This window comes from Neopelma chrysocephalum, unplaced genomic scaffold (genome assembly GCF_003984885.1).
Source record: "Neopelma chrysocephalum unplaced genomic scaffold, ASM398488v2 Primary Assembly neopelma1_24, whole genome shotgun sequence".
Taxonomy (NCBI): Eukaryota; Metazoa; Chordata; class Aves; order Passeriformes; family Pipridae; genus Neopelma; species Neopelma chrysocephalum.
The window spans coordinates 49,779,949-49,807,691 of NW_020897693.1; the positions used below are offsets into that span (position 1 = coordinate 49,779,949).

A 27,743-nucleotide genomic window follows, 5' to 3' on the forward strand; every position below is an offset into this window, starting at 1 on the left:
GCAGCTGGGCACATTCATGTTGCTATTAACTCATATAAAAAAATCTGAATGCAAAATAAGATGTTAATATTATTGTAGCACTGCCCTGCTTTGCTTTATTCATCTTCAAAGTTTTCATGACATCAATGATATCGGCCTCACTTGTTTCTACACATATTTTCATCTTCATGACATCTCCAAGACAGCTGAATTGTAAGGCACAGAAACAGTGGTTGCTCATGGTCATAAAAGAAAGCAGTAGAAAATTTCTGATTTGAAATAGAAATTCCTTCTTCACTGATGGTTTGAACCCTGATCATGAAGTACATTGTGCACCCATTACAAAGGTCATGATAAGTTAAAATCTACAGCAGCCTTGAATATTACTTTAGAATGACTGAGAAAACTCAAAGATATAATAATTTAATTCCCTTAACAGTGAATGAAAACATCGTGCATTAGTATGAACTTGAAGGGAGCATTTTTCATGTTTAACTTCAAAATGAATTATTCTAAACCTTAAATCAACAGAGGTAATGTGATGCTCAGGCACTGGCCTACTCTGAAGTGTGGAAGGAATGTGAAGCTCAGAAAAGAGCAAATAGTTCCAATTTACCACTACTGACTGCATGGTTCAGTCGATATGCATGGAGTTTTTGAGGGTTATCCCACATCACTGAAACACATGCCCAGCCACCATTCCACAGGTTCAGAATACAAACTCACATACATACACACTGGGAGAATCACTGACAATTGATTCTAGTCTGGTGGCAAACTTCTAAAAGTTCCTGGGCAGAATGCACATATATGTTTATACAACGCAAGGAAACAGTGGCAAGAGCTCCCTTGCCAGAACCACCCTCAAAAACAAAGGTATAGGAGTCTGGGTGAGATCCACAAAGGCTTTGATATGTGAGCTCTGGACAAAAGTTTCTGTAGCAGCTCAAGGTATTATTCCCCCAGAGAGATGCTTCCCCCCAGCTCATGCTCTGCATGCCCTTTGAAGGACACTGTTCCTAGCACAGAGGTCACCAAAAAGAATATGCAAAGGCAATTCACTTTGTTCTGTGTAAAGCTCAGTGGTTTGGCTGAGAGGGCTGATGGAGGTGGGTTTGAACTGAAACAGCAGAGTAAGAGCTGGAGCAAACCTATTCTCTGCTGATTCTCAAGGGATAAGAACCACTAGCATGGGGAAAAACTGCATGCAGTAACTTCTTAAATTACTACAAGAAGATCCACCACAGCTCCGTCAAAACCCCCTAGAAGGGACGAAATACAACATGCAGAACCACTGAAACACCTGCTCAGGTGCTGATTACGAAGAATACATTGATTCCAATTTCCCATTTGGATACTTAATGCCACCCAAAATCCTAACAGCTCTCCTTAACTGTGTGTCTACTTTATGACTTGGAGTCTCTGCAGAATTCTTAAACTTGGTATTTTTTTTTTGTCTAATATATAGGCCAGTGCCTGGCCAGCACACACAAAAGAGAGCTGAAGATTTACACACAAATGTGTTTCCCAGCAGTGAGCACACTCTCCTGTGATGTGGGAAGCAATATTAATTGAAGTGAGATCTTGCAGGCTGACTCTACCACATCCCAGGGAAATGCCCTAGCCCTTGGGCATTGAGTTAATCTCTCATTAGCCATCCCTCTGGTCTCTTGAATAAATTATTTATGAAAAGCAGAAAAACTTCAATAGGAAAAAGTGAAAAGAGATTTACCATGGAGTTCCTGGTAAAAAAGCCAATTCTTCAGAAGGTGATGTATGTTTAAAAAAAAAAAAAAAGCCAATTTAGATAACAAATCAATTTGCACTTTGGAGGCAAGTACACATTAAAGCTAGCCAGATGCTGTCCTATATGTAGGAAAAATGAATTCTCTTCTCTCAGTACCAAACAGAACAAAAATACATAACATAGGGTTCCTCCTGACAAAACAAAGAGGATATTCCTCAGGCTGAGGTACCTCATCCATGTCTCAACCCCAGGCTACTTCACATTAAAGAACATGGCTTATTTGACCAAGGGCCCCACCTGGAGCAGGGCTGACAGCTGAAAATCCCAACTAGAAAGTGAATTCCTTTTTGAGGTACTGTCAGTTGCCTATTTTGAAGAACATAGTTTTAATCTGTACCTTGCCCCTCTACATTGGTCCTAGCCAAATCTGACAACAGTTTGCTGAATTCCACAGCTCCTTGGCTGCACTTCCATTTCTAGCTTTACACTATAGAAAAGCAGACCAAGTAATTTCAGGAAGTGACTAGTACACTGATTTGTCCAACAAGGCTATTCCCCATAGCTTGGATGCCCAACACCAAGATGTACAGTGCCTCTATCTGTATGGTCCAAAACCTAGAATTCCTTCAGAAGAGTGTACACCCACTTTTATGCTCCACAGGAAAAATTCAGAGCTCATCACTTTCATTTAAAATACCAGTGGGCAGAGAAAGAGGATGATGAAAGACCTCATATGAAAAAATTTCATGACCCTCTACAGGACAGGCTGATCCACTGTGGGCGTAAATTGCTGTAACTTCAGGAACTGCCATGACTTACAACAATCCTCACTACTGCTATGTAGCCAGAATCCGCTACAACATGGAACCTTTGGACTCAAGCACAAACCTACAAGGACACCGCTGGAGTTTTCTGCAACGTGATAGTAACTGCCTGACTTGATTCTATGTACATACAACCCTGTTCCTGTGTGTGTTTGAACAATCATGTGCCCAAGGGAAACACTCAGCTGGCCAAAACACAAATCCAACCCTTGGGCCTGCAAATGTAAATGTGTAAAGCGCCTCTGAGCACAGGGAGATGACCATCAGAGTCTGTGGTTCCTCCCTTCTTCTGTGACCATCTTCTTCAGATGTGTAACCTGTGTTGGTTTACAATATTTACCGAGCATTTCGTTTAGATTTCAGCCCCCAAATGAATCCCTTTCTGATGTCTGGCAAATTTCAAGTGGTTTGTAAACCTGCTAGAACAATGGTTTGCAACTCAGTGGGGTGCACGTTGAATGGATAAAATCAGATCAGCAGGATAAACTGTGATATAAATCATCTATCTAAATTTATCCAAATTTATGTCTAACTGCTGAAGACTTAACTGTCTTAGCTCTAGCAATGGGATCCAAATTATCTCCACATAAGTAGCATAGTTTTGACATGAAATGCCTACAAATCTATGCTGTAACTTAAGCATTCATGAATACTTAATCATATGTTGTATGAAAAAATTCTTTCAATTTCCTATTTGCACAGAAAAGCAGTAGTTATGAAAAACCAAATGCATAAAAAAACCTCTTACTGTATGTTCGTCCTTGGACGGAGGATTTATGTTAAAATATCAATGCCTATTTTAGGAGCATACCTGTTTGAAAATACATTTCAAATTCTCAGTCCTTCAGATTATCCTTCATTAATATTACATGAACACAAAAAAATGCATCAAGGAATCTTCCCTGCAGTACAGTGCATGTAGGGATGTGGGGGACATGTTACAACTTCACAAAAAGTACCTGTAAGACCACCCCAAGCCTTCCAATTACAGCACGATGCCCCATATTGCATATGGATCTGAATCATGGGTCATCTACTGCCAGCACCTGCGACTCTTAGAACACTTCCATCAACGCTGCCTCCATACAATCCTAAACATCCACTGGTCAGATTATGTGACCAACACAACTGTTCTAGAACAAGCAGCAGTCACAAGTATTGAGGCCATGTTGCTGAGAACACAGCTGCGCTGGGCAGGGCACGTCTCCAGGATGAAGGACCACCGCCTCCCTAAGATCCTGCTTTATGGTGAACTTGCCACTGGCTGCCGCATGAAAGGAGCCCCGTAGAGGAGATACAAGGACTCCCTGAAACAACATCTCAGCCTTGCCCATACTGACCAACATAACTGGTCTACTCTGGCCTCCAATCGGGAGGCCTGGAGACACACTACCTTATAATGCTGCTGCTTCCTTTGAGAAAGCACGCAGGATCACTCTCAAGGAGAAAAGACAACACAGAAAGAATCGAGCCTTGCAGAATATACCATCTAAGGAGTCTTTCTGCTGTGCCTTTTGCAACCGGACGTGCCTATCTCATATTGGCCTATTTAGCCACCAACGCGCTTGCAAGAAACGTGGGTAGAGCCCTTCCCAAATCTTCGTTCGCGAAACCTGGCCATGAATGTAAGTGTCCAAACTAGTTCAGTTTTCACAGTGCAACAAATGTTTTGCAATAATAAACAAATGATTTATGTTTTCTGCATTTAGTTATTGTAGAAGATTTTTTTTATTAGATTTGGGTTAAGTTCAGCGAGCAAGTTTAGGGAATTCATGGAAGGGTGAAACTAATGTTACTATAAGATACAGCACCAATTAGCAAGTGGGAAGAAGGGAAGTTTCTTTTCTTTTTCCAGCTAGTGAATTAAAAAGTGTTGGACAAGGAGAAGCCCTACTCAGCATAAAACCATTAAGATCAAGGGCTAGATTTTGGAAATAATTGTCAGTTTTAGAGGAGTGGTGGAATTTTCAAAAAAGCAGATCAGGCATCTAACTTTCTTAGATTTTAGACACTTGACTGTTTAATGGGGTTTTCAGCAGACCTAAATGCTTTTGAAACAATTAGTTAAATAATTGAAAATATTTAGTATTTCCTCTAGTTAGCAAGTCAGTTTTTAAATGCAAAATGTGTTTTTAATAAACATAGGGCCTGTCTCTCAGATCAGGTGCAGACAGTCGTGCTCACATTGAGCTTATGCTCTCAGTAGGCTGGACACAAGCCAGACTCTGTACAGATGACATAGAAACTACATTGTCAAGTTCATTTTAAGACAGTGCTGCAGCCAAAAGAAACAATTTCTGCCCTCAACAGGCCCCAAACACTCATCCCTAACCACCACATTACCACCTCCCCTCTGCCAGCATAATGAACTGAATCACTGATCTTGTTTAGGTTAAAACTAACTTCCTTTTTTTTGGCCAGATTAGGTTTGATCCTGGTCCAGCTCACTCTGTTGCTGCAGAAACACTTGTGCAAGGAGAGGAAGTAGCAAGAAGGGCAAGTCTACTTCATTTGGTGGCAATGCTGGTCTCTGTCAAAGCACATGACCGAACACATCCTTATTCCTTCTTTGCAATACTCATCACGTTTACGGTACATCTATTCAATTAAATGTAATTTTGTAATTCTGTATTGTACATTTTAATTAAATACCATTTTTCATGTAAATCGAGTATGACTCAGAAACGAAAATGAAATTAAGTAGTAAAACCTGTCACTTGTAAACTAAGACAGCAAAAATTCAGAACACGAAAGAATGTTCTTAGGTTTACTTCTGATACCTAAAAAGAAATAATTAATTCGGTGTAAAGCTCTCAGCTGTTCACAAATTACTTTAGTTATTCCGACTAAGAAGAACTTTCTTTATGAAAATAATATACAAAAAGTATTTTTAAAAGGTAAAAAATCAGCTCATCTGCTTTGGTGCAACCTATTTGAACCCTTGCTTTTCCTTTTCTGTACCGTATCTCACTGTTGGACTTAAACACACTTCCTCCATATACATTCCTGTTCTGCCTTTCCAACTGAGGCGTCCAGAAGCGAAGCAAAGAAAGAATAAGAGATGTGTTTTGCAGTATGTATTTCTAGGGCTGTCCAAATTTTTATGCATTTCCCCTTCCACCCCTCTGCCTGGGTAAAAGCTCATCCTGGACCAGTCAGCCACAGAAACAAGTGGTTTTGTGCAGGTCCAAGGAAAGCGTCCAAAGAACATGCAGCACTTTGCACTCCAAGAAGCGACTTTCCTTTCACACCTTGCATTTCTGGCGCTGTTGGAGGTATCAGTTCTCCGTGATCCTGTGTGACTCACGTTGATATAAACATGATAAAGGACAGGAGTTCCTCTCCCGCTTCCCAACTGCAGGTGCTGCGGTTGGGCTAGTAGAGCAATGGAGTAATTCACAGAATTGTTAGCACTGGAAAGGACCTCTGGAGACCATCTAGTCCAAGGCAGAAACACAGGAACACATCCAGGTGGGTTTGGAATGTCTCCAGAGAGGGAGACTCCATGACCTCCCTGGGCAGGCTGTTCCACTGCTCTGTCACCCTACACGTAAAGTTCTTCCTCATGTTGAGGTGGAACTTCTTGTTTTTTAGTTTATGGCCATTGCTCCTTGTCCTGTTGCTAGGCACCACCAACAAGAGTCTGGCACCATCATTTCAGCACCTGCCTTTGAAATATTTATACGAATTAATGAGATCCCCTCTCGGTCTTCTCAAGACCGAACAGGCCCAGCTCCCCCAGTCTCTCCTAATGAGAGATGCTCCAGATCCTTAAACATTTGTGAATGTAAGGTACGAGCTGGCCAGCAACGGGCTCAGGATGTGAACTATCCGCACCAAGGCAGGGCCCAAGGGCCCAAGGCGTGAGGTGAACCAGCACGGGGTGAAGACGACAGCGCCAGCCCCGGGTGGGCAGTGGGCACAGGGGGCACCCCTCAGCAGTGACCCCACGCTCTATCGGGCTGCCCACCTCCAGCCCCACCTCAGGGCGGGCCGTGGGGGTGCCGGGGGCAGCGCAGCCGCCCCAGGGGCGCTGCGGGCGGAGCGGGGCGGGCGGCGCCATGAGGCGACACCGCCACCGCCCCAAAATGGCGCAGGCGGGGGGTGACGGGCACCGGCGGGAGGGGGCGGGGGGAGCCGGCGGCGCCACTCACCTGCCGGTAAGAGAGGCGGAAAGGCCGCAGGTACAGAGAGGAGGTGCAGGGCTGGAGCGCCAGCTCCTCGATGGCCTCCATCCCTGCCGGGGGAGGAGGGGGAGAAGGGGGAGGAGGAGGAGGAAGGGGAGGGAGTCGCGCGCAGCCGCCGGCGGCCGGGCCGGGCAGGGCCGGGAGCAGCCCCGGGGCACTGACGGGGCGCGGCTGCGGTGCTGTCTTGTCCTCTGGCAGAGCAGGGATCACTGAGTGCTGCGTTTCGCCCCCAAAAGCGGGACACAGGGGCTCCGTCGCCTTTATTCACAGAGCCATAGAATCGTCAAGGTTGGAAGACACCTTTAAGATCAAGTCCCAAGCGTCAACCGAGCCCTGCCACTGTAACCCCTAAAGCACCAAACCACATCGCCCAGCGCCAGGTCCAGACGCCTCTTAAACACCTCCAGGGATGGTGAGCCCACCACCTCCCTGGGCAACCTATTCCAGTGCCTGAACACCCGAACAATGAAATTTTTTTTTTCTGATACTAATCTGAATGTCCCCTGTGTCAGCCTAAGCCCATTTCCTCTCGTCCTTTCACTGCAGGCACGGCAGAAGGGACCGGCCACCACCGCGCTGCAACCTGCCTTCAGGTAGTTGCATTGTTCTCCAGAAACACCGATTTGCGATGCTGTTTGCTCAGGAGGTTGGCACATGCTCTCGGGGTCAGTTATTTCCACACGTTACACCAAAATTATGGAGTGTTCCTGCACTGAACTGAACTGAAACCAGCCTCCAAAGCCTGGATGCCACCTATGTGCTACTTTTTTGCCACAAGTTATCCCGATCCTGATTGTACATCAGGCTTTGCAGGATGAGCACCTTGCTGTTAAAAGCACAGTCACTTATGCCGGCCTGCGTGGTGCTTTCATGTCGGAATGGGGGTTGTATGAGTGGTGTGGAAAATGCAGGGGTGAATACAGATTCATTGGTAGCCTGCAGTGCATCACTCGGTGCTTCTCCAACTTTCCCTTTCAGCATCAGCTTCCAGTTGTGGCCACACACTCAACGCGTGACAGAAGAATAAATGCAGCTCAATTAAATTCTTTTGTCTTTTTTCAACCAAATTACAAAATAATTACCATCTCTCCCTTTACTTCATTTTTATCTTAAATAAATCACTATTAGATTTAGCAGGTTTCTGATTTTCATAGGAGTTTGATCATTGTTATGCAACATTAGGTTAGATTATCCTTGTTGTTTTAATGCTTCTGATAATGATTTTCTAGGTTCATGAACAACAGAGCTGACTATTTGTAGTGGTCATTATCTCTGTGATTTGTGGTCACTTTCTGTGCAGATACTCCTGTGTACAGCTATTTTGGTTGCTATATAAATCAAATTATTTTGTCAATGTATCGACTGCACTGAGACTAATCTGAAATTTCTTGCATATGTTTCTTTTTTTGTCTTCTAATGTACTTCCACTTCATCACTAAGAAGGTTTATTATCTTGGCCTGTGGTAGTAAGAATCCCAGCAGTCTGGCTAAAAGGAACAGACCAAGCAATTACAAAACTCACTAAGAAGTAAATGAGGCAGCACTTACATTGCAGAATGCTTACCATCAGTTCTGATAACGCAAGTGGCAAAAAAATGTTTGGTGGGGCTGAAAACTGTGGTTTTAAAAGTATGTTTGCAAAGCTATCATAAAAAGTAGGCAAGGAAATGTATTTTATTAGCTGACTTTAAAAATATTTGTGTAACTCTGTTTGTATCACTGTATATGTCCATATATTTCTGCTTTTTTCAGAACGATCTCGAGGTCATTCAGAGCTCCTGGGAACTTAAGCTATATTTTTCTAGTAAGTTATTTCAGTCTTCTAAGTCCAATTTAAGTATAAACACAGTTTCCATGCGCAGCAGGTTTACAGTATCTCTGTTTGCTTATGTTAAAAGTTACCGGCTACCCAGGTCGGTTCAGCCACTCAGATTGCCCTCTTCAATAAACATTCTGACACCGCTTTCAGGTTTTGAGTGTGTATGTGTTTTGAGGAACGTGTCATACTGTGTGATGGATTGCTTATTCCATTCCTAGCCTTAGGTGGGAAGCTTTTGGGGTTGTGATGTGTCACAGACCTGATCTCATTAATGTACCTGGAACAGTCGAGTGCATTGTCACGGGAAAACACATTTTGGGGTGCTCTGCTGTTGCAATTTAGACTTGTCGATTTTTTTGCTGGAAGATCTTCCTTGTGAGTATGCCAGCTGAACTAAGGGTTTAACAGGCTGAGACTGAGGAGCTGCCTTAGTGTTGCCATTTTACAGGTGAAATCTGAGTGAGAAAATAAATAGGAAAAATATGTCCTGCATAGTGGGACTACCATTCACCACCTGGACCTGAATTTCATTACTGTTCTTCATTAAGGCCTAGCTAACTTGTGCAGCAAGTGGCTTTACATTTGCCAGTCCAAGAACAATCCCAAGAAGGAAATTCCCCTAAGTTCCCACTTATTCAGATGGATAGTAGCGAAGGGGGAAAAACTTCTGGATGGGTGAAATGCACTTGTGCTTTCCTGCTCCCTTTCACTGCTTTTGTGGCTTGCCTCTGCTGACTGGAATAGTGATTCCAGCCTAGCTCTAACTGCACTGGGTTCACAGCAACAATTATGAGATGATACAATGCAGAGATGCTGCTCAGCAGCTCAGCTCAGGGGTTGGGAGAGCTCTGTTTCCACATAAAGTCCCACCAGGGGATGTGCCCACCATGCACACACCACTTTTTCTGGAGTAACTTGATTCCAAAGGAAATGGAGAGACCAGGCATGTTTGCTCAGTCCGAGCGCTGCCCCAGCTTCTCTGTTGGGTGTTACTTGACATCCCTGTGTGTCTGCTCCTTTTTAAAGCAGCAGTACTAGTGGTGGTGTTCCTCCAGAAACAGGCATCCATAATTCTGGAGTGTCCAATGACTCTGTTCATGTCTATTACCTTCAATGAGAAGATTATGATACTTGAGTTTAAGCTCACGTTTAACTGCCTGCAAAATCTCTTGGGTTTGATTAGCACCACTCCATTAAGTATCATTTACATTTCTATGATACTGTCCCTAAATCATCAGTTCCCAAACTTCTTACATCCTGGATTACTCTTGGCTGTCACAGTTTCTTTGCAGAGCGCTATCCAGGTTTACCATTGCACTCCTAATTGAAATAGCTACCGCTGATATCCTTCCACAAATCAACTGCCTCATGCCATCACATCTTCCTTGCTAAGTGATACTGTTAATTTGACTCCCAGAAACCAGGAATGTGTCAGAATGACAGGTTGCATTTCATTACATTAAATGCATTCCTTTTCCCCCCTTAACAGTGGTTTCTGTGCTGTATGTTGTTTTCTTGCGTTTTAAAATAACAGATGTAAGGATGTGAATGCTGCCGTGAGTGGTTTCCTCATGAGTTCTTTAGTTTCCTGGAGCTGCTGGTCTCCTGTTGTAAAATACTAAAATCTAGATGTTTCACCCACACAGGCTCTGAAGGCTCTGAAAATGGTTTGTGTAACAGTGTAATAAACAACCTAATAAAGAAAGCAAAAAGCTGAGTAGAAGTTTGTTTCTTTCCTGGAAAGGAAGATCAGCAGAGTACGTCAGCAGGCAGAGAGAGAAAAAGGAGAAGTGTCCTGTCTGGAGCTGAAGAGTCTCAAGGGAAGATTCACAGGGATTTCTTACAAGAAATGAAATGTTAACATTAGCGTTAAAAAGGAGTTCTTTCTGCAGGGTAAGGTTCTTTGTTTAACAGACTTCTCTTCAAAGCAGTGTTTGCCCTGTGTTACTTCGTGAGTAACTTTTATTACCAGCAAAGTACCCAAACATTTTTTTTTGCATTGCTCTTTTAAAAAAATCCCCTTGAGCTTGAAGTTTCTGCCGACAGAGTCCTTCCCCTCCCCTTCCAGTCACACAGTCCTCGGTCATAGCTCTGCAGAGGGTCAGGTTGCATCCTCATTAGCAGTTTGTTTTATTGCTGTTTGCTTTGGGACACAACCGGGAATGTTCCCGTCGAGAGCCTGGTGCTACTGCCCTTCTGTTCACAGTGGCTCCGGGAGCCAAGCACACCCTCCCACCTCCACCTGTCTGCAGATTTACCATGAGTGGACACCCAGGAATGTCCCTTGCAGTACTTCCGTCTTCCCACTGGAGCTTAGTGCTGAGGTGCCTGAGCTGTTGGATTCATTCATGCACAGTTAGGCAGCACGTTTTCCATAGCGATTTCTGTGTGTGCGAGCGTCAGCATGTGCTTTTAATCTCCATCAATCCCTGCCAGGTCACTGTGCTCTTTGACATGCCATGGCTCATGAACAAAAAATCATCAGGTCGTGAGTATTTCTTATCTCTAGAGGACTCCTCGAGATATTGCACAGTATCATTACTTTCTTATGTCTTTTGAGAGTTGTGAGTTGTTACGGTAGTAGTAACAGTAGTTACTAAGATACTACCAATATGGAAGCCTCAGGAACTAGAGGCACACTGACTTGCAATTCTCAGCTTTCATTTTTAAAAAACAATTTCTAACCCTCGTGGCTGCAGAAAAAAAAAAAAAGGCCAGGAAATGAAACAATGGCAAACCTGTGGTTTGTGAGCTGTTAAGCACAGGTCCTGTGCCAAAGTGATGCCACATATTTGGTAGAAAGGCTTTGCTGTTGGGGTGACAGATAACCTGAATCCCCAGCTCTGGGCAGCAGAGGCTGCTGGAGCCAAGGGGCACTGGCTGACCCAGGATCCAGCTGTGTGCCCAGTTCAGCCTGTCCAGCTGCAGATGACTTGGGATGCCAGCAGAGCCATTTTCCCCTGCCTGGAAGCTGCTTCCAGAACATCCTCCTCAGCTCCCACGTGCAGTTTTTGCTAAGATCACATAAGGTATCAGGAAGGTTGGACACCTTTGCTACACAGGCTTAGAGAGAAAGGTGGGTGAAAGTGTCCAAAATTCAGCATATTTTGTAAACTCATGTTGGAAATCCTTACAGTTGACAGCATGAAATCTTATCCTCTTCATGTGGGTCATCCTTGCATTGCCACAGAGATGTTAGTTTTGAGTGCCTTTCTTGGGATCAGATGCATGTTCTTTCCATAATGAAGTGGCTGTTGTGAAGTTTGCCTTCTAAGGTTTACCCCTTAGGCTTCTGTGGAAAAGCAAGCCTGAAGCTGCCAATATCTAACTTTTAATTATTATTCAGTTCTGGGGCATAACCACCCTGGTTACATTCATGAAAGTCAGGAATCGTGCTTATGCAATTCTTTTGGCATTGTAAATAGAGCCCTAGAGAAATTCGTTTTGATTTTAGTAGTAACTTTTCTGAGCGACGCCTTTTTTTTTTAATAAATTATTTACATTTCAATTACCAAATATAAAGTTAGAGGTCTGCACTGCAGTACATAACATTATGTTGCAGCAATTTTGTTCACCATCAGTTGGTCCAGAGCTGCTTTAATCCCATGAATAGCCTTAATCTGAAGAAGCTGGAGCAATTATTCGTGTATGGATTTGCAGAACTGGGTTTGTAAGGATTGAGAGCAGGAGCAAGACAGGCATGGCATCTATCACTGATGTGCACCACAGTGAGTTAAAGAAATATTTCAGTTTGTTTGCCTTAGATGTTTTCATTAGCTCCTCCTTGTTTTGAGAAACACAAAGTGTGTCTCTCTTAATGAGAGCAACCATCTTGATCTTTACTTTGTGAAGTTAAGTACTGTCTCCTGGCTGTAGTAGGAAACTCACCTGTGTCTAGTAGAGTAGTGTGATTTCCCAGAAGAACTGACATGTATCCATCTGCCTTGTGAAATAAAGATCTGATAAAAAACTCTTTTTTTAGTGCATATCATCATTAAAAGCCTTGAACTAAATATGGTAAGAAAAAAATTAAACATATTCAGTATAAATATAGATATGTATATCATAACATGTAAAATTGATCTATCTAAAAATAGTGGAGGGAAAAAGCTCTTCAACATAAATATGCAACTAATATGTCAAATAGTCCTTAAGATATTCACAATGTAATATGACAAGTTGCAATATGGTATAAAATAGAGGGAGGTGGGTGAGAACTTGGGAAGTCAATTCTCATTTCTAGCTTTTCAGCTGGGGGAAGAACAAACACACAGCCTGTGAAAAAAATAAGAAACAATATGAATGCAAAATTTAGATACTTTTATATTATTTTAATTACTATCCAACAAATGTTGCCTACAGCTAACAGAGTGAAAATGATTAGAGGGAAGGCTTTGATTTTTCAATTAACTTCTCTCTAATGAGGGAAAAAAGAAAATGATAACACCGTGTTGCTTGCATTACAAAACCACATACAACTAATATCTGGATCTCATTATGCTGGAAACTGTTCAAATACAGGTAGAAAAATGGTGTCTTTCACAAAAAAAAGCAGCAAACTAATTCATACAAAAGAACAAACAAGATGAACATACAGTAACAAGGAACAGCTGAAGGAGAGGAAAAGATCAAGAAGAATCTTCTTTTGTTTGCCACATATGTATGCAATAGAGCTGGAAGGAGAAAAGTATTTTGATTTCTCAGGGAACCTTGATGTTCCAATAGTTTGAAATTGCCTGTAAAAGGGACTGGAGCCCGAGCTGTGGGATACTTGAATGTTGGCCATGGCTCTAGCCATGACCCTGGTATCTCTGAGCTCCCCAGTGACCACGACACTGTGCTGTGCCTGGTAGGCTGCCCTGGACTGTAGGCATTATAAGTCCAAATGTCCTTAATCTTCAGGCAGTTTCGTTGAAGCTGTGGGAACTGGAAACCCTGGTCCTCAGGAGAGTACCAGCTGGGCTGCTCAGAAGCTGGGGCTGGCATAGCTCCAGTGGAAGCTTGCCTGTTTTCCAAAGGAATTTAATTGAATACTTGTCTGGATGAAATCTTTCTGTTTGGTAAATTGAGACATTCCAAAGGAAAAGTATAGTCAGAGGGGTTTTATTCCACCAGATGTAGGGAGCAGGTATCTGGCTTCTATTTTGATATATTTAAATATAAATAAATGTATGTGTGATTTATGTGATAGAAAGATAAAGAGACACAACTGGCCATTTTCCTGCCTCCTCTTCACTAGGCATACTATATCATTTTCATATTTATTTCTGTTGTACCAATACTTAGGAATCCAGAACTTTATTGTGCTCATCATTGGTATCAAATCACAGAACAAAACAGCCTAAATGCTTTAGTGAGATTTGTTAGAAGTGAGTTGGAGGAGAGCTCAGAGGAAGGACAGGGTAAGTGCTCCACAAGTTACTTCAGGGGATTGTAACTTTTCATCAAAAAGCATGTGATTGAAGGACAGCACAGACAATGATTTGGCTGTGGCAATGTGGGATATGGCCTGGAGATACAGAGCAGCAGGATTTCATTATCAGTGGCTTGAAGTCAGGAAGCAATATAAGGGTTGGACTGATTGAGTTGAGGTGATTGAGCAAGTAACCTGCAAGAAGTTGCGCTGATCAGTTGTTGAGAGCTCACTGGAATGTTAGTGTTTGGGTCTTTAAAAGATTGGGTCTCCAAGAGATTTGGACTCCATAAAAATCAAAGTTCTGAAAAACAAAATCCTAGGCATTTTATACTAGACTCTCAAAACTGTTGCCATTGACACTTTCCTAACTTGTGAGTGCTTGACTTTGAAACCTTGACAATTTTTTTTAATAAACGTTCTACATATTTAGACATTTTCAGTTCTTTGGTTATAGTTCAGAAAAAAATAATAACCACAAAAATCAACCCTTCCTCCTCTTTCCTATTTGTGAACCATCTTGCTGGATTTATTATTTTGCACTGTGTTCTTGGAGGCTGCAGTGAAGGTTTCCAGAGCATTTCAATTGCAGATGTGGGCATTAGTATGCTCACAGTAAAACCGAGGCCAGGGATATCCAACCTTAATCTCTGTCCATCTCCTGGAGCAGCCTATTCTCACTTTATTTTTGCAGTGCTCCCTCTCTTAATGCCTCTTTCTTGCCTGCAGACACTTCATTAGAAAGCCTGCAGAGTGGAAGAGTTGGATGTGTTTAATGTTGACGGGAATCAAAACCCAAGGAAAGACACTTTGTTTGGCCACCTGCTCTTGCGTGAGGATGTTGTACCCCAGCTGAGCAAGGCAGATGAGGCATGGAGTGTTAGGTGTATGGAGTTGGTTTGTGCTCTGCAGGGCATATCATTGCTTTCAAACTGATAGGGAGCTACTCAATGCATTGCCTTTCTGCCTAGACTATATCCTAGATTCTCATAACTAAGCAGACTGTATGAACAAAATGCCCTCCTCCATCAAGGGCAGGAATTATATATTGTTTTAACCATAGTGTTGTATAATAACGCCTATAGTTTTCTACTTGGTATTTTAAAGATATGAAATCCGTGCATGCTAACATATCTGCATGAGAGATTGTCCTGACTTAGAGCCAATTTTTGGCAGAGACAATAGAACAGACTCACAAACAGGTGGTTCTCATCACTGGGTGCATAATGCTGTGTGTATGCATGTTAGCCCTTGCCTAGTGCCCTGATGCTGTAGAGAAGGCAATTTTCCCTGGACATAGATTGGGATGTATTTGCTGGAGAGGGTAACTAAGCACTTCCTTCACTGAGGCTTCCCACTTGGTACCTGTATAAATATCTCTAGGCAAGCAGGTAAACCAACAGTACATAGTCTGTCACTGCTAAGGACAGCATTGCTGTTCTGTGTACTTAGGAAAGGGAAATGCGTTTAGAGTGAATGTGAATGTTCTGTTCTTCATTCATGTGTGTCTAAATTCTAATCTCTTTCAGTGTGCCATAAATCCAAAATAACTAACCGAAGTCAGTGCAGTTCCTGGGGATTTGTGCTACTGTAAATGAGAACAGAATGGTAAATTTTTGTCTCCCTCTCTCTCCTAATAGTGAGAAGAAAAGCTGGATTGTCAGCCTGACTATACTTCTTTGCTTTTCTTTGCTGACACTGTCATAAAATGGACATCATTTAAACATTCTTTATTTTTTATATTTGGAATATAACAGAAGGAGAGCCTTGATGGCTTTTTATTTTACAGAAATATAAACATTAAAGTAATTTTTCTTTTACACGTGTTAGGAAGCATAATTTACTTGAAAGGACCCTATTATATACTCAGTCCTGTATTTGTTTATCTAATTGAATAGAAGAGCATTTACTGCAGTTTCAAAGTTAAGCCAATAAACATTTGTCTTTGTATTGCAGCAGCGATGTTTGACAACTGGGTTGGGCAACACCCATTTTAACTTGGGTTTATTTTATAGTATTGACGAAGCTAAACTCCCAAATACATTTTCACTCCCTTACTTTTGCACTGTTGCCACAAGTTGGGTATTTGGCAAAAGATGCTGAAAGCCTTTCATACAAGTTGCCTGTGTTACTTACGTTATCCTTGTTTCCATCACCATTAGGTCGTCTGACAACTCCGCATTTTGTTTCACATATCCCTGGATACCCTTGTTGTGTGCAACAAGACATGGAGATATGAACAGTGGGATTTTAAATGGATCTACATTTATAATTCCAGTTAAAATCAAGAGGAAAGGAGTGGAAAACAAACAGAACCTTTTTCTCTTCTGTGCCATGCTCACACCAAAACATCTGTCCATCAGCTCTACTTCCTTCAAGTCCAGGAACACCGTGGTTATAGGAGCGCTTAAAAAGCCTGTATTTTTACTGTCAGAGGATGCCATTGACATTCCTAGACATGAAAATACTTAAGATTGCTGTATGCTGGTTTTTGGGGTTTTTTTTACTCTATAAATGGCATTCTGAACTGTGCTGCCTGTATCAAATAGCTCCTGGAACATCCCTCCTAATCAGTTCCTTTTGGGAGCGGGATCGTCGGGCTGGTTCTGAAGCCGTGCCAGTGCCGGCAGTGCACAGGGACTACAGATGAGATCTTTGTTACAGAAGCATGAGATCAATTCACCATTCCGGGCCATGTAGTAAATGCATTCCTGACTGAACGTTACATCGTTTTTATTTTCCTGGGACAGCATTGCACTGTGTCTCCTCTCTGAAAGAGCTATGTTCATTAGATACAGGAAGTCCTGCTAATCATCCATAACGTTACATTAACAGCTGCTGGTGTGTCTTTGAATGCCCAGTGATGAGGGGAGAGTTTGCAAGAGATTTGGTACTTCTTTGCTGTGATTGTTTTCTTCAGCATGCTTCAGAATCCAAAGTTCTGTAAAAAAAAAGGCCAGTTAATCCTTAGGGTTGTGAGGAAAACTTTTAAAACATGCACCAGATGGAAATCAATGCAGTACTGTCTTGCAAGCAGACAGATAGGCTGAGAAGAAATCTGAAGTCTGATATTATTTGGGTTGAAGGAAAAAGAGCTGCAAAGCAATCATGCAACTTAGATATCATCGATACAGAATATGCAAGTCTGCAGTGAGCTCTGTCTCATTTCACATCGTTGACAGCTTTGTTTTTGCCAGTGGCTCAAGATAAACCCAATTTTCTCTCCTGTTGATTTGTGCTCCCTTTCTTTTGTATAGACAACTTCCATTACTTCCTTTGGCAGTGCACACGATAGCTGACTCAGGAACAGAGCTGACCGGAAAAAAAAGATTTCCAGTCTATAGACAATAAATTTATACTTCTGCCCTTGTTTTATGCACATTTTTTTACAACAAGAAAAAAAAGACAGAGCAAAGAACATGATTAATGAATGGCGAGATGTTTGATTTGAACTGTTTTGACATGTACGAAACCCTTATGTTGGAGTGGATATGCCTGGTGCCTGCTTTATGTGTAGTGAAGTCTTCAGGAATCTGTCCTGGGTGCCAGTGGTTACTCCTTAGCCCCAGCTTGGGATCTCTGACACTTCTCTGTAGATGAGATATAGCAGGATTTCTGCAGATAATTCTCCAGAACAATCCACTGTTCAGGTCACCAGGAGTCCTGCTTGTCCAGCTCCGATCCAGTTTATGGGACAAACTCTCTGCTGACAGTGTTGCTGTTTTTGGTAGAGGAAATATTAATCCAACATCCTCCTGGTCATAGCAAAATAAATGGTAAAATAAATCCCAAGGTGGTTTACAGTGTTTGGGAGGAAAAATACATAGTAAATCACATCTTGTGCCCTTGAATCCAGATGATTCCCCAATGTCAGCAATGAACAGGGGATGTGGTTTCAGGGAGCTGGATATTCCATGTGCCACAGAGGCAATGTGGGCCAAAAGCACATGAAAGCACGTTCATTCCTGGTCCTTCCAACACAGGAAAATGCCCATAACCATAACAACCTGCTAGGGAGTGAGAGCTCTGCCACATGAATAGCACAGAGCTGATAGCAGCTGCTGGCTAAAACAGGTAGGCAGCTGGTATCCATGGATGCCGTGGAGGGGAACTGCCCTAAGAGATGGCAAAGGTAAAACAGTAATAATCAAAGAAATGCCCATCTGATGAGTGTAGATATTTGCATGCAGCACCTTTCAACACACCTAGGTAGGTGCCTCACAGCTCTAGGTTGTTGATACTCTGCAAGACCATACATGGTACCATTCGCTTTAATAGTAGCAATTAGTGGGCCAGTACAATAAACAGTGATTTTATGAAAATGAGGACTGATCCATTCACAGATGGATCCGAGACAAAGACTGAGTGCCATGCTTGTCATCAGTCAATGCGCTCCTCAAGGTGTCCAGTGTATATTTTGCCAGATATTATTATGAGATCCTTACAACAAACCATTTATTTTTGCACATTAGCTGCATTGCACAGGTAGCCTGGGCTGTCAGTAATACCTGCTGTATGTTCTAGTGCAGGCAGGCAGAAGAGCAGGTCCCAGAATGTGCTCACAAAAAATCATTTTGTCCCTCATTTTTGCCTGATTCACCCTTGCAGGGAGATGCCATATGGCATTGCAATAGTCAGAATTGAGACCCCTGGTGGCCTAGTGGTTAGCATGCAGGACTCTCACTGCTGCAACCCGGGTTCGATTCCTCGGTCTCCCGGGCAGATGGAGCCCGTTAGCCCTGTGTGGCCATCCATCTATGAGAAGGACAGTCTAAACAAACCTACGTCCTGAGGACCTCACTGCCATTGTCCAAGCTTGCTTGGCCCCGGCAGATGAACCTTAGGATTAAAGGGTGGGCTCAGTTCAGCGCAGGCTGTGTCTCACCTAAAAAATCCATTGCGCAGGCTGGAAAGGTAAAAGACCTTTCCCCAGATCTTCGTTCGCGAAAACTGGCCGTTATTTTAGTCAGAATTAGCGGTAGGAAGCTACAGAAAGGCAGCTTTAAAAGAGAAATTCGTTCACCATTGGAGTACAACTTCCAAGGTAAACCATCTCATGGTGGCTGATAGTTAACTTGGTATTTTTTGGTAGTTCATAGACAAGTTGATAGATTCTACCAAGTCTCAGCTGTTATATACTGTGTGATGCAAGGCAAGTAGGGGTTTATCTGGGGAGAAGTGCATGGCAGAAAACACATTAGTTCCAGTCCTCCACTATCTCCTGTCTCCTCTTCCCTGGTGTCCCTCCTGTGTTCCCAGCAGGGAGTCTCAGGAAGATGAACTTCAGGCACCTTTTGTGCCTGCAGGTCAGTGACAAGAGGGCTGCTCCCTTGGTATTCAAGGTGATGTAGGGGAAAGAGGACTTAGGTTTCATGTTTCTGCCTCTTCACCCTTCCTTTTACCCTCACCCTCCTTGATTTTGGGAGTTCCGTGCTGCTGGGAGACAAGGATGGGAGATCTGGCTTTGAAGGAGATGAATCCTAGAACAGAACAGGAGCCTTCAGGCTGTTCTTTCTGCCTGGTCACAGGGAATACAGTCAGTCTCTGCTGTCACCAGATGCTACATCCAGACAGGACAAGATGTTTGAAGCCCTTGAGTGTTGTTAGTGTCTCCTGTCAGCCAACAGCATAAAAAATGTAGCACTCGAGCTCCAAGTCCTGGAAATTGGCCTTGATTTAATGAGATTTCACAATAAATAAGCATTTCAGTTTCCCTGCACTATAAGTCTTTAAGGATTTTGGGCTTTTCTGTGCAAACTTGGAGGCTTGAAATGAATTATTTAGGTGAAAGATGAGTCTTTCTTATGATTATGATTTCTTGTCTTTGTATACTTAGACACCCACTCCTGTAGGATAAAGAAACATATCAGAAGACTTGCTTTGATATCCTTGAATCTGGAAACAGCTGTTTTTTTTAAAGCTGGATGCTGTTGTACCAGAGAATGAGACTGCTGTGAATCCTGGGTTTAGCTGCAGAAGTAATTTTAACAGGCGCCCACATGTGTTTAATAAAGCCAGATTTCCACCTTTCCAACTGCAGCTTTAGTCACAGCAGCATATTTTGTAGTTCCCACTCAAGCAGAGCTTTATGTGATAGTAATGGCAATGTTCCTGAAGCAGGGAGAGTCGAACCAAACACCATTGCAATCAATCTCACAGTTCCCAGCTAGCAAACTGAGCAGGAAAGTGTTAAATCTCCTCCAGCAATGCTGTACGGGAGACCTGCAATCATTTTTACGAAGTAAAGTGGATCCTCCAAATTAGGTCATCTGTTTGCTTCATTCTGAAAGATTTTTATTAAAATGAAAAAATGTTTTCTGTTTCTTCTCCCAGAGAGAAAACAAACATTGGCATGTAGAGTGGTGGAAGACAAACACTTGGTGCTGGGCAACTTGATTAAAGTGTATTCCTTGTAATGAGCGGTGCCTCCCTTATCCTGCCATTGTGTTCAGACAAGAAAAAAAAATGGAGGGCCTGCCCTTTCCCATTGTATAGTCACATTTTCCAAGTGCAGTAAAAATGGGTTTTATAAAAAGCCCTAAAAAATAAAAAAAAATTTAAAAAAAATGAACTCTGTCTTTTAGTAAACCACTGAAGCAATTCTTCAACAAAAACAATCTTGTGCACCTTGTATAGGGGAACTGTTGAAGTTAGTGCTCTATCTAACCTACCAGAGAAGGAAGATAATATTGATAAAAAAGGTTTGGAATAAGTGTTGTCTGAGCCTTCCTTAAAGGCTTGCTACTAGAATCAAAGCTGAATTTGGGGAAGGTAATAAAGGAAAAAGTGACTTGCAGCAGAAGACTGTGTTTATACTGTTATATTTTTATCACTGCCATCACCAATACCAACATCTACATTTATCTACCCATGTACATTAACCAGCAGTCTACTAATATATTAACAGACATTATTAGCTGTAATAGCCCAATTCAGTCAGATTTAATGGGAGAATCACAGAGTCTCTACATCATGTTTGCCATTACCCAGAGAGAGTTGCTTGTGGGCATTCACCTGCGTGCAAACTGGGCAGGAAAAATTAAAAGTGTGCATCATATGCTTGCATTTTGGAAACAGTAAAAAGAAGCTGTATTCAGTAGACAGACACAGGTATCTTCAAAAAAAAAAACAACCCTACAAAGAAAACCTGAGTCTTAGGCTAAGCCATGTCCTCAACTCTGTTTTGTGGCACTTCTATTTGTTTTAAAGACTCAGCGTGGATTTTCCTTGGTGTCTTTATGTGCTGAGTACTGCTGTATTGGTTCCACCACCACCAGACTCAGTAAACAGGGATGTGCCCAGGGAAAAACAGACATGGTTAAAAAGATCTGTGTTGCCAGCCAAAATCTGGTTAGGTTAGTGTGGGCTTCTAGCAGCCAAAATAAAACAGTTGTGCAGGGCCAAGAATTTCAAGATAGAGAGGGCTGGAGGAATTCTAAATATGCTACAGAAGTGGAAGCAACAGGACTTGGCAAAATCCGTGGTTGAGATAGAGAAATAACGTGTCTCACTAGCCAAACAACAGGGTAGTGTTGAAAGAGAGAGTGCGATGGCAAAACCCTTGGGCAGAGAGAGGATATCCAGGAAGGAATGTTTGAGATTTGGGCCTGGATGGAGATTAAAAGTTAGCTCTAATGAAATACCCATTTGCTCAGATATTTGGTTCACTGTAAATATAAATTCTTGATCTAAAATTCGTCTTTAGTATGATCAAGGGATCTCAACTGACCAAGTAATCCTGAGATCCAACAAAAACACAGCATTCTTGAGTTATAAACAGATAAATCTATATACCTCCATACTTACAAATATGTGTGTTAAATGGAGATGCTTTTGACATGATAGTCTAAATAATAGACACAAATATTTCATACTAGTATAGTATTTTACAATTACAGTGAAGAATTTAATTTCCTTGTGCTTTGGTTCTGTATTAACACGTTTGTTTTTAGATTTTTTCTTTTCTTCCCTATTTTAGGGATAATTACATTCCCCTTAGCTGCTTCACTAATAGAAAGAAATTTATCTGTGGAACCTGCAGCAGAGAAGCTTAACATATAAATGCTTATGCCTAATTGGCAAGAGAATTAGCAAAGTGATGCAGATATTTTTATAGTCCCCAATTACACACTAATGTGTATTGATTGAGAGGGAAGCAGTGCACATCCCAATTTCTCAGCACAAAAGAAATATGCAGTCAGCCAACATGGCATTTTTGCTGTCTGGTTTTCTTTGTTTTTAGCACCAAGTCCAATATAAAAGGCAGGTACTTTCAGTTAATTAAAATCACACATTTTATCCAGGAACACATCAATAGATAGGCATGTAAAAGGTAGAGATTCTATCTCATTCAAAGAGAACATGGGTTTGGTTCACTCTTACTCTTTGAATTTGTGTTTGTGGCTTATTACCGTTGTAATCAACAAAATATAAATCTCATTCTAGGCGCTTGCTTGTACCTGACGGCTCCGAGGGAGCATTTTTACAGCAGGACCCCTCCATCCAGACCCCTGGGCTGCTCAGAGTCTTTTTGTCTTCTTGTGTTGGAGTTGTCAGAGCTCGCAGATTTAGCGTTGGGGTTAGTCAGCAAAAACTAGCCCCATGTTGCTCTGCTGATGTCTGGCACTCAGGGCCTGGGCTGCAGTAGAAGAAGAGATGCACGTGCCCCGCAGGGCCTGGAGCCCGACGAAGGGCGGAGACACAGCTCGTGCCAAAATATGCAAAGAATTGAAATGAAGATTCTCCTAACCCTATACAACAGGCATTTTTAAAAAATGCCTAGATCTCTCATCAAAGTAAAATGTAATTAGGGGTATTATTGCATGCCTTCTTAATTGGAATGGCTTGTGACAGAGAAGTATTTGGGAGGAAAGCAAAGTGCAAGCATTGTGTGTGCTCAGCTCTATTGGAAATGCTGCCTGGTAAATCCATGTCCATGCAGAGCAGCTGAATGGTGAGGGTCAGTGGGACTGCCCAGGTGCCCAAAGTGATTCATGTGCAGAAAGATTCATGTGCAGGGCTTATGCTGTAATCACAGTAAGACGCTGTTAAGATTCCTCTGGACTAAACAAGAGTATGTCACTTCCCTGTGAACAGTAGGGAACACCTTAATAAGGCATGTATAACTGTAAGTGACACCTTTTCTCCAGAAGTATAAAGGAGTGATCATGTTTTTTGAAGTTATTGTCCCAAATTCAAAGCTGGTGATGTCAACGAAAGAACAAGCAAGTCTGCAGCCAGTTCGGAAAACTTTATTCCCGTGATACCCAGCCTTGAGAGTAAGACACTAGCAAATGGATGGGAGGAATTCCCATAAACAGGGCAGTAGAGAGAGACTGTAGACAGGATTTAGGCACAGTCAGGGAGAGAATGACACCAGGGGGATAAAAGATTCCTACATTCTTCTGGTGTGATGGCTCTGCACTGCCATGGCCAGAGGAATAATACCCCAGTGGACTGCTCACCCAGACAGTCTGGCCACAGGCCAGGTATTAATTTCTCTGGGTTCCTGTGCAGGAGCAGGGAAAGTGAAAAAAACTGTTAGAAATTAAAATAAGATGAAGACGTTAATGTTGTCCGCCGCAGGGTTTCTTCTTAGGCAGCAGGCTGCTTGTACAGCCCCGGAGTAAATGTAGAAACAAGTTTGTTATGTTTCATTTGTACTACTCCTGATTTTCATATGATTAATAAAATATTCTTTTTTTTTCCTTTAATACATATTCTGTAATACACAGGGGAGCGTAGCTGGAAAGATTCATTTAAATGTCGTTCATTGAAAAGAGCTGTTGCCCGACATTCAATAGTTAAATTATGAAGTATCGGACGCTGGAGTAATAAAAACCTACTTGCTTTGATCTTGTAGTTAAAAAATGATTAAAGTATAGAATTGCATGTGCTGACATTAGACCTCCACCCACAGAGAGATTTAAAGCTGTCAGGGGAAAAAGGAAATTTGAAAGACAGCTTAAATACAATAATTCAGAAATTGAGCTGCTTTGTTATTTCAAATATGGCCAGAGTAAAAGGGATATTTCATACTCTATTTGTTATACTAGATCTGAGAACCTTATCCCAGGACATTTCCTCTTGCTTGCAACCAAAAAGCTGAAAATTGCTAAGAAGAGGTATCATAGGAGAGATCTGCATTTCCATATTGTCTGTTGAACTGACTCAGTGAATTTACAGCCCTGAGGATTCCCTCTTCCCCTCCTGCTACCTCCATGCTGAGCAAGGTGACCCCTGCCCTCCCTTCTCCTGAGTGCTGCAAATAGAAAAGGCTGTAGAATTCAGTAATACAGTTTGCAGGGATGAAAAGCTTTCTTCTTTTAATTGTATGCATATTGTCATCTCCCGGGCACATGAAATTACCTTGTGGAATTGCAATTATGAGCTTATTACTACTTTATCTAATTGTTAAAGAATACAGAGACTTGTTGAGTTGGGTTTCTGGCCCCTGACATGTAAACTGCTCCAGCGAAGGCACACCCTTACACCCACACACAATCCTGATTTAAGTCAGTAGGAAGCCTCTGGTTTTGCATAAGCATTTTGTAGCCAGTATAGAGACTTAAAAAAATGTATTGGCTGATGCTTGCATGATTACATCTGCCCAGCCAGGCTTCTTAATTCTCTTGTAGTGACGGCTTTGCTAATGCAAAGTCAATATTTGATCTCGCAGTGGCCTTGATTGTATAGATAATTTTGATTCTATGGCCAATTAAAGACCCATTGCATTTTGTCAAACATTCTTCAGTAAGAGGACTTCTATGATAAAAAACCACAGTAGAATTCATTGCAAATGACCCTGGAGATCAGACAATATTAGATCAGTGAACTGGGTTTCACTAGTGCTGCTTCATTACTATCAACGTTATGATCCTGGTCAGAAATTGCAGTTTGACTGATGTTAATGTTGCTGTTCTCTGAGAATAAAGACCCAGAAAACACACCATGTCATCTCCGGGACATGAGATATACTAGAACAAGGAGATTCAAAGACATCTTTCAGGAGTCAGCTTAATTTACACAGGGTTTAGCATTTTAGCATTTGAATTGCCTCCCAAGTTGACCATCTTTACCAGATGTTCATTGCTGAAAACACGTTGTTTTTAAGGATCAGTAGGATTCTTGCAACTCACTGTTTCAATGTGCATTGCCCTTCTCAATATCAAAGTTTAAACACAGTGTTGCCTGCTGGAGTGGACAAGAAGCTCATTTTGTCCTTGCAACCAACAAGGATCCACTTGCCATTTGAAGAGGTCCCAAACTGCTGCAGGACAAACTCCTGAGGCACCAGTGTAGTCTTTTGGGAAAGCTATGCTCATCACGCCCATGTGGACAAGGGAACCTTCCAACCATGGAGAGTTTTCCCCATGTTCTTTGCAGGAAGGAGAATTCCTTTCCTGATCATCTGCAAAGCACTTCGAGATCCCTCGAAAGCACTTTGAGGGAGAGACAAATTCAGAAGACAAAAATAGTGTTAAGCTGTCAGATTCTTCTGTCTGAAGGTTTGTTTCCTGGATAATTTTGAATTTTCATTGTTCCATGAGATGGAAGGTGCTCCCAGAGACAACAACCTGGCATGATGAGGCAGAGTTGGCCTCTTGGAAGTGCAGGTGTGTTCTCCAGCATTTCAGTCCCTTGGGGGCATTGAGGAACTGGTTTAGGATCTCGCTTATCCTTAAGTCATTCTTAACAACAACTGGAAGTAGAAGTGTAAAAGCATGAGGTAATAGGGGATGCAGTAGCGGTGCATAGCACGTGGATAAGGTATAAACGGGGAAAAAAGTGACAGTTCCACAGAAAAGAGTAGCAAAGGAGATCTCCATGCAGATCTCTTCATCTGCACTGACTCTGGCTCTAAGGGTATGTCCTCTGGGAAATGGGCACTCTCAGGCACAGCTGTAAAAAAGAGGTACCCAGTCAGACCTGTGGAGAACAGGACATCATATGCCCTTGAGTTCCTCTGAAAATTGATAAAATTAGGTGTTTGCAGTTCATTTCAGAGGACTAGGGTTTGTCTTGTGGTTTTACTACAGCGTGGTGGAAAAGGACATATTTTAAATGGCCAATTCCTTTACACCAAATGCAAATAAACAACGCTTTCATGTTAAAATAGAAAAGAACATCTTGAAGCTTATATCTATAGAAATAAACCTTTAAAGCTAATAGTAAATGACTATTTATAATTGCCTGATGGGATGCCTGACATCAGATGGTTGTACCAGTAACATGAGAACGGTATCTGACAGGTTGGGAAAAACACATGGCAGGAGATGGGAATATTGATTTGTAGGCAAAATTTGGAAGGAGGGGGAGGGAGACAACGGCCAAGAATGTGCTTTACTTTTTAAGAAAGTGACATTCCTACCACCAAAACAAAAACCTGAGAAAGAAAGCACATTCCAAAATGATATCATCACATTCCTTCTATACAGACAAACATGCAGCACTGTAGCTGCTGTTTCCTGCATTTGTGATTTCCCTCAAAGAGTGTTTCAGTGAGAGATGTTTTCAAATAGGAAAAGAAATTCAGTTTCCATGTCCTTAGGAGCCTCTTGGCAAAGTTAGACCTTCTCTCTAAGACCAAAGTGTCTTAAACAACAACGTCTGGGTTGGCTAATACACCAACTTGTAAATATGTGATGGAGGTAGAAAGTAGATGGCACTTTATAGAGAAGATCCATGTATTGTGTTTTCTGGTGGATGCTTTAGGCTGAGTAATAGACCCAGCAGGAGATTTTTATTTCTGTTGTACTGGAACAGAATCTACAAAATGTCTTGGTTTCCAGGTTTGCATCTGTATAGGAGGCCTGTGAGGCTTAAGAGGATTTGTGTGGAAGTGACTCACCGAGTGTAGCAAACCACAGCAATACCTGACCAGGGATGTGGTGATTCTCCATCATCAGGAGACTGGAGCAAGGAATGGTTTTTAAACCACCAGCAACCTCAAATTGACACCACAGGGTTGAGCAGGAGCTTCTGCATTAATTTCTCCACCTTGGGTTAATCCAAAGGTCAGACTATCAGATCACGAGATCAGGACAGCCTCTCTGGCCTTAAAATCTGTGTGATGACAAATCCATGAATTGCAGTCATTGTCCAGATTGATGCTTCTATTGTTGGAGAAGGCGTTTAGGCCTGGGGAGCTGTGAGTGCATGGGCTGCCACAGCCAGAGATCTGTGTGGGGCTTTGCCTGTGCTGTACCATTTAAGATGGGGAGAAGGGGATGAGGGAACACATTCAGGCTCGTGGAAATAGTTTACAGGCTGGCAAATGTGTCTCGCAGCAGCAGTGCAGGCAGTCTTGCTGCAACTGCATGGCAGGTGACTTGCTGTTTGTCTGCTCTCTGACAAATTCCAGTCTGGAATAACTCAGTGGTTTCCCACAAAGTTGACCCTGCTGTAACAGAAAGGAGAACAAATTCATGATCAATTAAGATAATAAAAGTCTGAGATTCCTATGCTTTTTTGGAGTACAGACTGCAAAAACATGGCTCTGTGTATGTTATTGACAGAGTGTGTTATTCTAAATTCTGTTATTATGAATAACAGAGTGTTATTCAGAAACCCTAGATTTCATCATCAGCTATGGGATGAACATCTGGGAGATTTCCTTAATTATTTCTCCATATTCCTAGCTGCTATCATTAGCATCCTAAAATCAGCATTCAGGCACAGCCATTAACCTCTTGCATGATTTCTGACAATCTAATCATTTCCTTTCCATTTCTGTTATCTTTGTTATATCACATAGCTCTCACTGATTTCAAAT

General features: G+C 42.1%; 1 protein-coding gene and 1 long non-coding RNA gene across 7 annotated transcripts in view; one reads left to right on the forward strand and one right to left on the reverse strand.

Annotated features, from left to right (window-relative positions):
* The window catches only part of NUDT14 (nudix hydrolase 14), a 59,909-nt gene extending 53,051 nt beyond the window's left edge, over positions 1-6,858 (reverse strand). Inside the window, exon 1 of the mRNA XM_027674138.1 lies at positions 6,705-6,858. Coding sequence (XP_027529939.1) covers positions 6,705-6,785 — 81 coding nt within the window. The 5' untranslated portion in view covers positions 6,786-6,858. The remainder of the gene's footprint in view (positions 1-6,704) is intronic.
* LOC113963202 lies at positions 6,256-17,361 on the forward strand. 6 transcript variants are annotated; one of them, XR_003532675.1, is made up of 6 exons: positions 6,623-6,710; positions 7,008-7,149; positions 7,284-8,541; positions 10,203-10,449; positions 15,499-15,577; positions 16,132-17,361. It is a non-coding gene; the product is annotated as an uncharacterized LOC113963202 (long non-coding RNA). The 6 variants fall into 6 exon arrangements; XR_003532680.1 differs by having other exon boundaries at positions 7,008-7,117; XR_003532676.1 differs by having other exon boundaries at positions 6,634-6,710; positions 6,984-7,149.
* Positions 17,362-27,743: the final 10,382 nt, after the last annotated feature.